General features: G+C 46.0%; 1 protein-coding gene across 1 annotated transcript in view; it reads left to right on the plus strand.

The window, feature by feature from the left end:
- The first annotated feature begins 10,687 nt into the window (after positions 1–10,687).
- MORN3 (MORN repeat containing 3) overlaps positions 10,688–16,175 on the plus strand; it is a 31,901-nt gene continuing 26,413 nt past the window's right edge. Inside the window, exon 1 of the mRNA XM_083151362.1 lies at positions 10,688–10,829. Within this exon, the coding sequence (XP_083007488.1) occupies positions 10,778–10,829 (52 nt within the window). The 5' untranslated portion in view covers positions 10,688–10,777. The remainder of the gene's footprint in view (positions 10,830–16,175) is intronic.

The raw sequence follows: 16,175 nt of genomic DNA on the forward strand, positions 1-16,175 counted from the left end.
CATTGTCCACATGGAGCAGCGATGGGCAGTCACCGCTGCCCACACGCCTGCCGCCAAACCCAGCGACTGGTGACCTGCTTCCGGCTCCATGGGATGGCGCCGGGCCACCCCAGGTAAGGAGGCAGGCGCACCCTAGCAGCAGGGCCAGTGACCACAAAAGTATGCACCGGCTGCAGGGGCCACCGCTCTTCCCGCTCCGGTGCAGGCGAAACCGTCCCTGCACCAGGGCGTATTTCTACAGGGCTAGGGGAGATGAAAGAAGAGAGAAAAAGGGATGGGGATAGAGAGCTGGGGAGATAAAAGGATAGAGAAAAGGGGATGGGGAGAGAGCAAAAAAAGAGGAAAGAGACATGGTGGGGGAGAAAAAGGAGAGAGAGTAGGGAAGAGTAAGAGGGGTGAGGTGTTCTCCTGCAAGCAGCTCCTGTACACCAGGTGTCCTGTGGGGAGGGAATGAGGTGAGGAGGGTAAAGAGAGGGGGGGGGGCAGAGAGGATGGAGAGTAGGGGGCTTGAAAGGGTCTCACCATTCGCTGAATCCGACATTAGTACTTCTTTTTACACCTGTAGCCCCTGCTCTTCCTTGCGTTGTGTCTCTTGCAAGACTCCTGTCTCTGTGCATAGGGGCACCTGCAAGCAGCTCATGCATCCGCCGATCTTCTGGGCCCTAGGCGTCCTCTGCGCAGGGGCTCCAGCCTCCTGCAAGCAGCTCAGGGAGCCATTCTCTGGGTGCCCTGTGGGCAGGGGCTCCTGCAGGCTGCTCCGATCTCCAAAGCAGCTGCATCCCCTGCACCTTCTGTAGTTACGCCACTGAATTATAGGTAACCTCCACAGCTGCCAACAGTAGTAGCCCTAATTATAGAAAACGCCCACAGTTGCTGACAGTAGTAGCGCTAATGATATAAAAAGGCCCACGGTTGCTGACAGTAATAGTGCTAATTATAGATAATGCCCACGGTTGCTGACAGTAGTAGTGCTAATTATAGATAATACCCACCGCTGCTGACAGTAGTAGTGCTAATTATAGATAATACCCACCGCTGCTGACAGTAGTAGTGTTAATTATAGATAATGCTCACAGTTGCTAACAGTAGTAGTGCTAATTATAGATAATGCTCACAGCTGCTGACAGTAGTAGCGCTAATTATAGTTAACGCCCACGGTTGCTGACAGTAGTAGTGCTAATTATAGATAATGCCCACAGCTGCTGACAGTAGTAGCGCTAATTATAGTTAACGCTCACAGTTGCTGACAGTAGTAGCACTAATTATAGGTAGCGCCCACAGCTGCTGACAGTAGTAGCACTAATTATAGGTAGCGCCCACAGTTGCTGACAGTAGTAGTGCTAATTATAGATAACGTCCACAGTTGCCGAGAGTATTGTACTCTCTCACACACACTTTATTTACCTTATGCTGACTGGTAGCTCATCCTTTCCTCATCAGCCCTGCTCCCCTGTTGCCCCGCCCCTCTGTCCTGTGTAGCTCTGCCCCTCTGTTTCATGTAGCCTCATCTTCTTCTCAGTCCCTGCTGCCAAGGGGTGTTTGGTGGCGGGTGAGAGCTTCATGCTGCTGCAGCAGCCATAGAGGAGATGACAGCAGCAGTAGGAATGCAGCAGCATCCTCTGCTGAGCTGCTAGTGCAATCTACAAATTTTGGCTCCTGGAACTTGTGCTCCACTGGAGCCACCCTCCCTATGCCCCCTGGATGCATCCTTGTGATGTATTCAATTATTGCAATGCGATTTTGGTCAAATGTATTCCAATCCATCTGCATCTGAGGTGCGGAATGTGATAAATAGACTGTAGTCAGTGCGGCAATATGGCTCTGTAGTGTACCCCATAGCATATGACTTCATGCATGGAGGTGAGCCATCAGCACCAGGAAGTGTTACCACTGCTGGGAGCATCTTGAGGATATACTGAGTACAGACAGCAGGGTGCATTTCTGAAGTGTCTGGTCTGCCATCCGAAATTGTGGGGCTTGGGATTGACAATATAGACAGGGCCCCCCTTTCCTTTCTCAAGCACCTGGAGGGCCTGGTAAGTACCTCTGGTGTTGGCAGCACTGACAGCACTACTCAACCTCTACACTGCTTCAACGGAAATGTGAACTTTGTTTATGACAAATTATACTTTATAAACTCTTTGTGTCTGGGCCCAGGACTGGAGATCCACACAGTCCCCCCATGATGGGCTGGGGAGCAGCAACATTGCCGCACAAAGGGCCTGATTCAGACCTGGGCTGTGAGTTTTGGAGCCCAGTGATCAGGTAAATGCCACCCTGCCAAATACATTCCCGCACCCATGTGCAAAGGGGATGCGGTCAAAATCCCGACAGGGTCAAAATCCTGAATGGGTCATAATACCGACAAGGACAAAATCCAGACATTTAAAATCCCGACAAGGTCAAAATACCAACATATAGAATGTACAGGTGAAACTGTCAACATGACTTTGGGTTGACAGGTCGCGAGGTCGACATGGGTTTTTTCACTGTTTTTTGACCCGACGTGCCGACAGGCGGAATTTCATGCCCTACCATCCACTAGGGTGTGGTGGGAGAATAAAATAGTGTGCCGAGCGCAGCGAGGCACCGTGCCCGAAGCATAGCGAGCAATGCGAGGGGCTGCGGTTCACCTCCAACTGTGTACATGTCGACTGTGTCGACATTCGGGTAAAAAAAAAAACTGGAAAGAAAAAACATGTTGACCTCGTGACCTGTCGACCCAAAGTCATGTTGACCGTTTCACCTGCACATTCTATATGTCGGTATTTTGACCATGTCAGTATTTTAAATGTCGGGATTTTGTCCTTGTCGGTATTTTAAATGTCATAATTTTGTCCATGTCGGGATTTTGGCCTTGTCGGTGTTATGACCCATTCGGGATTTTGACCCTGTCGGGATTTCATACCGAATCCGTGCAGAGGGGAAAATCACTCACCATTGAATAGTTTTCCCCTCTGTTTGCAGCACTGAGTAAGTCAGGACTTGGTGCTGCGATTGCTGTGGGGAGAAGGAGGCTGCTGATGACGTCAGCTGCCCTCCTTCCCACAGCTGGGGAATGCCCAGAAAATGCATGGTTATCATCCCCAAATGGCTGCAGGGTGTTAATCACCCTGCGAGCAGCCAGCAATGCCTAGCCATCTCTAGCTGCCTTCGCACTAACAGATTGCACACGCGCACAGCGTAGCATGTGCCATTGTCCAACAATTGTCCGTGCCGCTAAGTCGCAGCCGTGCGATTGGGTTTGAATCAGGCCCACAGTGTCCTGCCTTCTGAAGCACCAGTCGCACAGTGATAGAGAAGGAATATAAACGTGCCCAGGATTATAAATATTATACACTAGTTAGCCCGCTCAAAGCTAATGCTTTGAAAGCTAGCAGATGTATTTTCACTTGCTGCCAACAGATGGCAGTGTTTAGGAGTCACATATAGACACACATATATATATATATCTATATATATATATATATATATATAGTCCAGATTTCTCCAAGGAGAAGTAGGCACTCTCCGTAACAATCAAATAGGTAGACGTAGTGTTAAAAAGTCAATTCATTATTTATTCCATCACAGCAGAAATATGTTCAGTATAGCCCCGACGTTTCGGTCCAGCATCGGACCTTTATCAAGGAGCCTGTAGTGTAAGAGGTAAACATGCAAACATACAATGAGTGCATAGTTCTCCTCCCACCAGCACAAAACATAAATACAATATATACAAGCAAAGTCAAATCACTTACATGAATCAAAAAGAAGACACAGCATGAAGACACAACGTGGTAATGGTGGAGGTACCACCCAGGACAGGAGGACAGCGTAATGCATGCCTGCCCGGGCCCGGCTTAAATACCCTGTGTTTGAACACCTGATGAGTCACATGGCACGGAAAGATTCCCGCCACCGGCATCTACGCGTCGCTTCCGGTGTGTGATTACGATTATTAATAATGATGTTGGTAAATATAATCAGCCCCATATAACTATTATAATTCTTTGATTTTCTGATGCTTTTTGGATCAATTATGAATTATGAGTGGTAGAACTCTCCCGGAACCCCGGCTTCCCTGTCTATTGACTATTTGTATAATGATATATATCAGACCCTCAGATAGATTGACCTATTGCACGCAGAAACCCATTTCCGGGTTTCTATGCGTGTCAGATGCGGTTCACTGCGGCATCATTTCCCATCCACACGTAGAGGCTCTTACAGAGAGTGACACACGCCGAGACCCGCTTCCGGGTTCTCGTGCGTGTCAGATGCGGCTCACGGAGGCACATACTTCCTGTCCCTAGAGCAGGAAGTCTTGTGCTAACGTGCGCACCATATGCGCTCCACGACCCACGGAACTTCCGGCTTCACACACCGGAAGCGACGCGTAGATGCCGGTGGCGGGAATCTTTCCGTGCCATGTGACTCATCAGGTGTTCAAACACAGGGTATTTAAGCCGGGCCCGGGCAGGCATGCATTACGCTGTCCTCCTGTCCTGGGTGGTACCTCCACCATTACCACGTTGTGTCTTCATGCTGTGTCTTCTTTTTGATTCATGTAAGTGATTTGACTTTGCTTGTATATATTGTATTTATGTTTTGTGCTGGTGGGAGGAGAACTATGCACTCATTGTATGTTTGCATGTTTACCTCTTACACTACAGGCTCCTTGATAAAGGTCCGATGCTGGACCGAAACGTCGGGGCTATACTGAACATATTTCTGCTGTGATGGAATAAATAATGAATTGACTTTTTAACACTACGTCTACCTATTTGATTGTTACGGAGAGTGCCTACTTCTCCTTGGAGAAATCTGGACTACAAACTGGTGTTCATTCCCGAGGGCATGAACCCCATGTAAGCACCCCGCCAGCTGTCCCCTTGCTTCAGTGAGAGTGCGGTCCTCCACAAAATATATATATATATAGATATATATATATATAGATATGTGTGTGCAGAAAGAAATTGGAGAAAAAGCACAAATATGAGCAAAGTGTAAAACGAATTTTACTAAAAAGTGCAGGCTCACATACATCATAGATAACAGCAAACAGCTTGCCACAAGGATATCCAACACGGTGCACCAACAACTTGAAAAGCCGGGACCAGCCTTTTCGCCGCCTCCGTGGTCAGGAACTTTCAAAAGCACAGCGTTGTCAGTTTAGGATACGCCCAACGCGTTTCGTCATCTGCGGACTTCGTCAGGGGGTGTGGCCATCCAAAGTACCGGTGTTATATTTATAATAGACCACACAGCTGATGTTGATGTGCTGGCGCGCTGCTCTAATCATGCTTCAAGCTCTCACTGATACCTATCAACAACATTATGGCTAATTGCCTAGCAGCAGATACAATTAATAAAGACACAAAGAAAATAAATATATGTGTCTCTCACACACATATATAAAATACAATACAATGAAAACATAAAATACAATTAATATACAACAATATACCAAAATACAAAAAAATACATATACAAATAAATCTGCACAATAAGCAGATATATAAAAATACAAAAATGCACATTTCATAAAACATTTAATAGATACTTTTTAAAAAAAATATATGCATAAACATGCCATCAAAATTGATACAAAGAAAGAGAGAAAAGAGCTTTTCTATCTAGACACAATTAACACGCTGACATGGCGATGAGGAATAAAAAGAGAAAGAAAGAGAGGACAACTGTTAGTCACATTTTATGAACATAAAATCATCTATGACTTTAATTCCTTTTTTCAGACAACAATAGTCTCCGTATTACATGTTAGAGGAATATACATATATTTCCATGCAGGAAGGAAATCAGGCTGCGCAGTCCGCCTACACCAGGATCACTCTAGCCAATATACTGTATGCGATAGCCCTGGGGTCCGCAGACCCAACACAGTGCTATGCCAGCAACATAGATATAAGTGCGCTCACTCAGTGTAGGAAAGAATTGACGTCACAGCCTTCATTCATACCACTAGGTGCCAATGTGCCAATATTTTATATCCAGTAGGTCTCACGCCTACTTAGCTTTTTTAAAATATCACCCCCAAGTTCTTCCAATGAAATTTGTTCCAGGGCTTTAAAGGAAAATTGATTCAAGTCACAATTATTACAGGCAAGAAAATGTCTCGAGACTATGAGTATTTAATTTATAACAGGTCATTTTACTACGGATATTCCAAGATTTTTGAAGATCAGTGTCCCAATATTTAAATTTGTCTTTGTCGACATATTGACACATTTTGCACTTAGTGCATGGAAAAAAAACCTTTAGTGGTTTGTAGCCAATTTACATTCTCCTTTTTCCTTAGGTGACTCGGTGCTAAGCAGGTTTTTAAGGTGGCAGCACGTTTAAACACTACCTGGGGTCTATTGGGTATTACCATTCTTAAAATATATATATACATACTTATAGATGATAATACCAGCTGCGGGGCAATAGTAATACCATGCAGTGCAGAGACGTGTGGTGGTGGCTGTGTACAGAGAGGCACAGTGATATAGCACTGTATGGTAGTGCAGGCTCCTCCTGCTGCAGTAGTAATCTGACCTGCTAGAATGAAGCATCAGATCAAAGCACCCACTATAGATCAGTTTGGGACACCCAAGGTCAGGGGTGAGCTGAGAGGGGCCCACTTTGCCTGTCATTGTATCTTATGATGTATACATTTATCAGCATTTGGTGATAAATAGGGGCCCTTACAAACTTTTGCTATGGGGCCCACATGTATCTAGTTACGCCACTGCCCAAGGTGTCAATCAAGCTGCCCATTACAGAGAGCAGGAAGTCGGCCTACAATGGTGATCCCTTTCCACTTCCCACCCTTTAAACAGCCGCGATTCGCTTCAGTAATCCCAAGTGTCTGTTGCCAGCTCTATCCTATACTGAAGGACACATTCAGTACGCGTAGAACAGGTCCTGATATGATGGGTGCATGTGCAACCACACCTGAATACCCATTCGCATACCTCCCAACTTTCTTTGCGCTGGACCCGGGACACAGCTTCTGCCCGCGAGGTCATGCCCCCATTTTGCCGCTATGGGGGCATGACCCAGAGGCTCCATGAGCCTCTAGCCATGCCCCCAGCCCCCTGGCTGCGGGAATAGACGCTGTGCGAATGCGCACAGCGTTTATTCCCCGCTGCTTAGCAGCCGGCGGGGGACTCCCAACAGCCCCCCTCACCGCGGGACACTGCCGGCCGCGGGAGGGACAGCGGGACAGGCCCTCTTAATCGGGACTGTCCCGCTGTAATCGGGACTGTTGGGAGGTATGCATTCTGTGCACATGCTAAAAGCACTTGCAAGAAAAATGAGCACATCCCTGTTCAGGATTGCAGTCTCCGGAGGACTTGCGAGTAAAACTGCGTTGCAGATACAGGCCTTGGCATCCCCACGCCCAGGAAACTCGGGCGACATGCCCCTGCTTTCCAGAACACTAATTACCTTGTGAATGTCTCTGCCTTTCAGATAGAGGCGCAAAATGGGCCCTGTGTGTGAGCAGTTTCCTGGTTATTGGAAAACTGCATGTTTCATTGCTTATGCAATCCATAAGGTCCTATGATATACCTCCCAACATTGAACGGAAGTGAAGAGGGATGCTTCAGGCACCAGAGGCGCGTGCCCACAATTTTGGGGGCATGACCTCACAGTAAGGGGCATGGCCTATTGCCATGAGGCCATGCCCCCATTTTTGCCACCGTGGGGGTATGGCTAGCAGCTCTGGGAGCTGATGGCTATAACCACAGCCTGTTAGGCTGCAGGAATAGACCATACTTGCCTACATTTTGTCACTCCTCTCAGGGAGGAGACCCCATACTACAAGTCAGGGGGCGGGACAAAGCTAACGTCACCAAGCTCCTCCCCCCTGACAGACAAAAGCTGCACTTCGAGGGTCGGCGGTTTGGTGGAGGGGCTAAAATTATGCAAAATGATGCAATTTGCGTCATTTTAGCCCAGGATAAGGTCATTGGGTCTACAGCAAGTTGACAATCATTAGGTCGATAGGGGGAAAGGTCAACATGGTTCTAGGACGACATTTGACAAGGTCGACATGGGTCTAGGTTGACATGGGTTTAGGTCGACAGGTCATTAGGTCGACACAAGCATTAAGTCGACAGTGTCTACGTCAACAGTGTCTAGGTCAACATGGGGTTTTTCACTGTTTTTGTTTGAGTCTACATGTGCCGACAGGCGGTATTTCATGCCCTACCATCCACTAGGGCGTGGTGGGAGAATAAAATAGTGTGCCGAGCGCAGCGAGGCATCGTGCCCGAAGCATGGTGAGCGCGAGGGGATGCGGTGCACTGGAAACTGTGTCCATTTCGACTGTGTTGACATCCAGATAAAAAAAACAGTGAAAAACCCCATGTCGACATTTTGACTGTCGACCTAGCCCCATGTCGACCTAGAACATGTCGACCTTTCCCACGTGTCGACCTAACGATTGATGACCAACTTGCTGTAGACCCAATGATCCCAACCCTTTAGCCCTGCCCCCTCCCCGCAGACCCGCAAAATTCGGACTTTAACGCTGCGGGGACTGCGTGGGCAATGTGGGAGAATTGCCCACCTACCCGTGGGGCTGGGAGGGGGACCCGATTTGCGGAAGCCTCGCGGCCTTTTGGGGGGGGGGGGGGGGGTAGGCAAGTATGGAATAGACACTGTGAGCATTCACGAGTGACAGGGGGGGGGGGGGGGGACTCCAACCACGGGACACTGGGCGGTATTCAATGTCCTGAATCGCTGGTTACAGTGATTCAGATTTAACATTCGCCTGCCAATCGCCGGTTTTTAGCAGTGAATCGCCATGCATGGGGATTCGTGGGGAGTCGCCAAGTCACCCTATTCAACGTGGCTGAGAATCGCCGGCCCTAACGGCGATTCTCAGCCATACCGGCGTTTCCCTACACAGCCTCATTAATGTAGTCAGTTGTTTAAAAAATCGCAGATAAATGCTAGAAACAAGCAAATTACCCTGGACAAACGCTTCCCATACAGCAGACGGCAAACGCTGGGAAATCTGGTCAAAGGGCAAACGAAGGAGTGAGGTGGGGAGGAGAATCATGGGTAAGTGAGGTGCACCATGGGTAAGAACAGTGCTTTGTGGGAGAAAAAAAAAATACCTGAAAAAATTAAATATATATTTGTATAGCACTTCTACGACCATGACATCACACAAGGGCAGCAAATAATAATACATTAGACTTGCATAGTTAAATAGAGCACTTAAAACCAATTATTTGACATGTTCCTATAAAAGTTCACCATAAAAAGATGACGAGGGGCACTCGGAGAGGAACGGCGATATGAAAGAAGAAAAAGGAATCGCCAACTTCACATTGAATACACTTTTGGCGATTCCCCTCAACTACCGTCGATTCCCCATGAAAAATCCTATACACAAAAAACGGCGATTTGTACAGGAAAACATTTGGCGATTGCAGCTTCATTCACCGGTCGTCAACGGCGATTCTAGCTCATTGAATACGGTGATTCGCATTTGGAGCTCCAAAAATCACCGTCAGCCACGAAAAAACCCCGGAATCGCCATAAAACTTAGCGATTCCGGCTCATTGAATACCGCCCAATGTGTTGACTACTGAGTCAACACACACACAAACCAGTCCTTGAGATCTACCAACGCTCCACATTTACTAAAGCAACTAGCTGGTGCACAGCAATAGTCAAAGTATTACTATCACATTTTCACACATGCTGCATTCATTCCTACTATAGATCCACAGGTTAGATACATGGGGCGGGATGTTGTAACATCCGCGCCCATTATCGCCGGACATCGCATTTTTAATAACGGCATATGCTATAACATATGCCGTTATTCATGCAAGGGACAGCTCTTGCGGTAAGAGCTGTCCCTTGCGATGCGGTGCCGGCGCTGGACTTCCGGGTCTGTGACCCGGGAGTCCATCTGCGCATGCGCAGACCCCGGCGCCGGCCGCAGGGCACGCTGGGAGGGATCCGTGACGGATCCCTCAAACAGCGCTGCGGTAAGAAGCCCATAGGCTTCTGCAGGGATTCGCCAGCTTTAGCTGGCGATTCCCTCCGCAGCGCTGACACTGCGGAGGCGCCATATAGCATATAGAAATGCGGTAGAAACCCCGAAAACGGGGTTTTTACCGCATTTCTGCTATATAGCATCCCGCCCACTAACTGTTGGTAGATCTTGAGGACAGGTTTGGTCACCCCTGGTTTACAGTAATGCTGCCCATACACTTGTGCGATCGGATTCGATGCAACATCACAGTGCGATGTACATCGAACCCGATCGCATCTTGTGGTGCTAAAGTGCCCCCCTTTGCAGCACCCGATGTCGCATGCCATCTTGAGATGGCACATCGCCGATGAAAAAGCGTTCCCTCCGCCCCCCACCTGCGGATTGCATTGGAGCATCCCATGTGGTTAAAAACCACATGCGATCGCTCCTGTGATTCGATAGATATGCAGCACATATGATCTTGAGACCCGACATTCGACTGCATGATGTCGAATGTCCCCTTAAAAATGCATACAATCATTCGATTTATCGGCCAGATGTGGTCGAAATTGAATGATTGCATGCAATATGTCACAAGTGTATGGGCAGCATAACAGATGCTTAGATTTCGTTTCCCTAGCAACGTTCTCTGCACACACATCCAGCTAGAGAAGCTTCTGCTTACACACCAGTGAGCCAATCATTGCTATGAGCCTTCTGATGACGATCAAGTTTCCATAGTAACTCTCTGTACACAACTCTGTCTGGTGCAGCTTCTGGTCACAACCCCGTATGCTTTTCCATTTAAGTGAACTTCTCTGTTATATTGCACTATTGGAAACGGGTATGTTTGAATACATTTGTTGAGTCTGAACACATTTGGGATATTTTACTAGTACTGTATTGAGTTTACTGTAGATTGTTATGATTGCATTGTTTCACATGCTGATTGGGTATACAGTTGTTAGCAAAGTCTCCTGCTGTGTTGAATTTTATCTCAGCAATTTTGGTGTCCTACAACATGGAGGGGGATTGATGTGAATGTCATGCTGGCTGCAATTAATAAATGAGACCTTAGTACCTTTCACCGGGTTCAGTATGACTTACTGCCAATTGGAATCCAGGCAATCAATTGTCTGACACTGTTATACTGGCAGGGTTTAACTACCGATGGTCATACCCCGACAGGTACATAATACTGACAGATGAAATGCTGACACGCAATATACCGACATGATTATAATGCTGAATATGTTAAAATGGTGACAAAGTTGTAATGTCTTCATGGACAATATATTAGTGGCATGGCTTTGGGTACTATTATATTCTCCCTCTATGCCCACTGGGTTGGTAAAGTATGAACAATTCGTTTTTTTGTGAAAAAAAAAAAAATGAATGAATCGGTATTAATTGTGTCAATATTTTGGCTGTCGGCAATGTGGTTCTTCGGTGTTTTAGACCTGTTGGTGTTTAGATTGTCTGTGTTCTGTATCTGTTGGTATTTTGTCTGTTGGCATATGTTTGTGGGGACTCTGGGCCTGATTCAGACCTGCTCGCTAAGCAGCGTATATTCGCTGCCTAACGAGCAGGTAAACACCGCTTTTCCGGACGCTCGCCGGTACGCCAAAGTGCCGGCCCCTGCCCGCCCCCTACCTGTGCAAATGCCTCGGCAGGTATGGTGGGTCTGCACATGCGCATATTCATGCATGCACAGACCCGCACAATCTGAATCGGCCTGATTGGATTTCTGGGATGTTTCTATATTTTCCTTTTATATATATATATATATATATATATATATGTAACAAGAGGTTTCAAAACGGCACTCAGGTGAACGGAGCAAAAGGTTTGGTGCAGAGTCCAATGTAGTTAATAGAAAAAGCACTTACCCCACCTTGCAGAGGGAAAGGAGATAGACCAGCACTCAATGAAATGTTGAAAAAAATAAGTGTATTGAAGTTGTATCACAGCATAGTAACAACAGTGGATATTACAACATCACAGCTGACCCGACAGCTGTTTCGAACCGGATCCTATCCAGTTCTCATCAGGGGTGAGAACTGGATATTGGCATCACCTGGTTGGGAATAATTGCTAAGAATCATGCTTCCACGGAAAAAAAATGGTACTTCCTCATCATTGTGACCCACGCAACGCAAGTTACTTTAGCAGCTACTTAATCGCTACATAAGGATTTTCAGCGAGGGAATCGTTACAAATATGCTTTAGAGGCATTTTTATAGGTAAAAAATGTTTCCTATATTTAAGTTACCACAAACAGAGGAGGGTCCACGCCACCACCCTCTGTCCACGTCACCCTCCTGTGTCCATGCCAATATGCATTACCTTTACTAAAGTTGTGGTAAGCGAAGTGAGCCACAGAGCCAGAAGCGTGGCAAGGAAATGCGATCCATCGAGGAAGCGATGATGTTTAGCAGCACCATTGTCCCCTCGCGGGCTCACTTCACTCGCTACGCTCGCCACAACTTTACTAAAGGTAATACATGGGGGTGTGGACACAGGAGGGTGGACCCAGGGTGGTAGAATCATACAGTACTTACTGTAAGTTTCGTAGCATAAGCGGAGGCTGCAAAGATGAGAAAGTACCAAAAATATTATGTATTTTGGCACAGGTGACTGCAAATTGATGAGCAAAGCATTTTATACCGGATGGAAGGAGTCAGGTTTGAGGCTTTCCCCTCCCAGAAAATGGCGGTGACATACCCTTGGTTTTTAGGAGTGCAGGCTTCACTTTATCCCCTCCCCATCCCATCAAGATTGCTGTCTGTCAATCAGGCAGCAGCAGAAGACAACTATGGGTGACATTTCAAGGCCTGTTCTGCGCATGCGATAATCGGGAATCTGCTTGTTGAATAAGTCTGAATTAAGCACAATGTTTAGTGCTGTACATATTCCTCCAGACTAAGGACAACTTATTTTTGTCTAAATGCTATATGTATAAATAATGCTAAAATTAATAATTGGTAACATATTTGCAATCTTTATAAACATACAGGGGGTTAATCTAGTTCACTCTTTCTGACAAAATCCTTCTTAGATGGACAAAACCATATGCACTGCAGGGGGCAGATGTAAAATGTGCAGAGAGAATTAGATTTGGGTGAGTTATTTTGTTTCTGTGCAGGGTAAATACTGACTGCTTTATTTTTACACTGCAATATAGATCTCACTTTGAAGTAAAACCCCACCCAAATCTAATTCTCTCTGCACAAGTAACATCTGCCCCCCCTGCAGTGCACATGGTTTTGTCCATCTAAGAAGGATTTTGTCAGAAAGAGTGAACTAGAATAAGGCCCATAGTGGGATATACCCAGTGGTGGGATTCAAATAAATTAACAACAGGTTCTATGTCCTAATGACCATTTTAAGTATACCAAAAGATGTACCGAAAGGTAGTTTAATAATTCATGCATTATATACTCATATTAGAACAATAAAAGAGGTACACAAAACTAGATTATGTTAATTATTATTACACATGCCGTATTCCCCATTACACAGTACTCCTCAAGCTGTAAAGCCTATACATGTTATGTCATGCACTGTAATGCTAATGCCCATTACACATGAAGCCACACACCGTAATGCCCATTACACATTGTGCTACACACCATAATGCCCGTTACACAAAGCCACACACCATAATGCCCATTACACATTGTGCTACACACCATGATTCCCATTACACAACCCACCATGATGCCCATTACATATTTGGCAGAAAAAGGTTTTGGTTAAGTCCTGCGCCGTGAGTGGGTTGGTTTCACTAATCCATTAATATTAACAAAAATTTATCAGAATCACAATCCCCGTTATTGCCGCTGTTCTATAAGGGGTAGCTCAGTTCCCCCGAATTGGTACCAGAAAAAACAAAAAGATGGAACTGCGCAATAAAGGGGAATATATGCAATTTATTTATGCACTAATAAAAAAATACACAATTTCAAAATACAATTATAAGAATTAATAATTAATAAAACAGGGGGGGGGGGGTATATAAAAATATTAGCAAAACCGGTCGTGTCTGATTAGTAGATATTTAAAACCAAATACAATTTGCTTCCCTTAAGTTAGTCACAGTCAGTTTAGTGTATTAGTTGGTTAGAATGCTGGTTTTTATAACAGTCTTATTTCATGGATTAGTGAAGTAACTGTCCAGGTTTTTAGTGTCTGGCCAGACAATTTTTTTTGGGTATGTGGGGTACCTTACAGCTGCCACCTGTAGTTCCTCCGGTCTCCCAGTGGATGGTGCTGAATCACCTTTCTTGTTCCCACTTTATCTGGAGTCACCTTTGTGCTGGTGGTCTGATGATAGGCTTGTATGGTTCTCCCCTTTGATGCAAATAAAAAGAGTTATGGATGTCCCAACGCGTTTCCCCGCCTCCGGTAACGGTCTCAGCGGCTTTTTCAAGGAAAATGTAAGGAAAATAGCAAGTCTTGCTATTTTCCTTACATTTTCCTTGAAAAAGCCGCTGAGACCGTTACCGGAGGCGGGGAAACGCTTTGGGACATCCATAACTCTTTTTATTTGCATCAAAGGGGAGAACCATACAAGCCTATCATCAGACCACCAGCACAAAGGTGACTCCAGATAAAGTGGGAACAAGAAAGGTGATTCAGCACCATCCACTGGGAGACCGGAGGAACTACAGGTGGCAGCTGTAAGGTACCCCACATACCCAAAAAAAATTGTCTGGCCAGACACTAAAAACCTGGACAGTTACTTCACTAATCCATGAAATAAGACTGTTATAAAAACCAGCATTCTAACCAACTAATACACTAAACTGACTGTGACTAACTTAAGGGAAGCAAATTGTATTTGGTTTTAAATATCTACTAATCAGACACGACCGGTTGTGCTAATATTTTTATATACCCCCCCCCCCCTTGTTTTATTAATTATTAATTCTTATAATTGTATTTTGAAATTGTGTATTTTTTTATTAGTGCATAAATAAATTGCATATATTCCCCTTTATTGCGCAGTTCCATCTTTTTGTTTTTCCATTACATATTTGCCACATATTTGCCACTTGCCTACATGCTTATTGCTAGGGGGTTTGCCTCATCGCTGCTGCTGAGGCTGGTGAATCTGCATAAGAAAACGCACACAGTGAGGCTGTCATTTTGTGGGTTGCAACTTGAAAGTTACTTGAAAAACAATATGCAGCAGCGGCATCCCCTCTGCTGCAATGTCAGAGGTACTGGGTTCATAAAAAAATCTGTTCTGTAAATGAAGCTGAACTGAAACACCTGTGTGCGTTTTCTTATGCAGTTTCACAGTGGTTTCACTTCAGCTACATTCATACCTCAGACGTGGGGCCGGTGGTCCCACAGCAGCAGGCAGGCTCCGGGCGGCTCTCGGCAGTCCTGGGACCGGTCATCTTGCGCCGCACTCCAGCAGCAGCTCATCTTTTCTCCTCCTCAGGGAGACCAAGGCAGGACGGCTGCAGCGCAGGGTTGAAGGCCAGCCCATGCCCAACACAAGCTCTCTCCTCTCCCTCAGCAGCTCACATTGAGTGCGTCAGCATGAAGTGCTTCAACTTGGTTTGCACAGCTGCACTGCTGCAGTAGAGCCACGCAATGGGATTGTGTGGGGGACAATCAGTGGGGGACCACTGAATCCGTGTACATTGCAGAAACAATGTTTTTTATTCAGTTGTGTGACCCAATGTTGTGGGTTTATTTACATGGACTTTATTTACCTGTGAAGTTCAGTTTGACTGTGGGGATTCGTGCGTGGGATATTCCCCACTAATTGCCATGCCACTCTAGCATGGCAATTACCTGTGGGGTAATCCCTGCGACTGATTAGTCCTTAGTTTAATAGCATGAACATGTAGACCAGGCTTAGGCTGAGGCTTTTATTGTGGTACATCTCAGCCTGGTACAAGTTGCAGCTTTTAGCGTGAATGTCATGTTTCTTGTTAGATCACATTTGTTGTATGCAGACCAGGCTATGAACACATGAACACTGCTGCTTTGAACATTTTGTTCCAGGGGTAGTGCAGTTGATAAATTATTTTACTTTCCTGCAGGCAGTAACATAGGCCCTTATTCTGGTTGGTGCGGATATATCCGCGTGCGTTCGGGCCGCCGATGTTTTGTGTCTGCGCATGTGCAGAGGCGTCTCTGCGCATGTGCGAGCAGGGCGTACGGCCAAATC

This window comes from Crinia signifera, chromosome 1, assembly GCF_055691185.1.
Source record: "Crinia signifera chromosome 1, ASM5569118v1, whole genome shotgun sequence".
Lineage (NCBI taxonomy): Eukaryota > Metazoa > Chordata > Amphibia > Anura > Myobatrachidae > Crinia > Crinia signifera.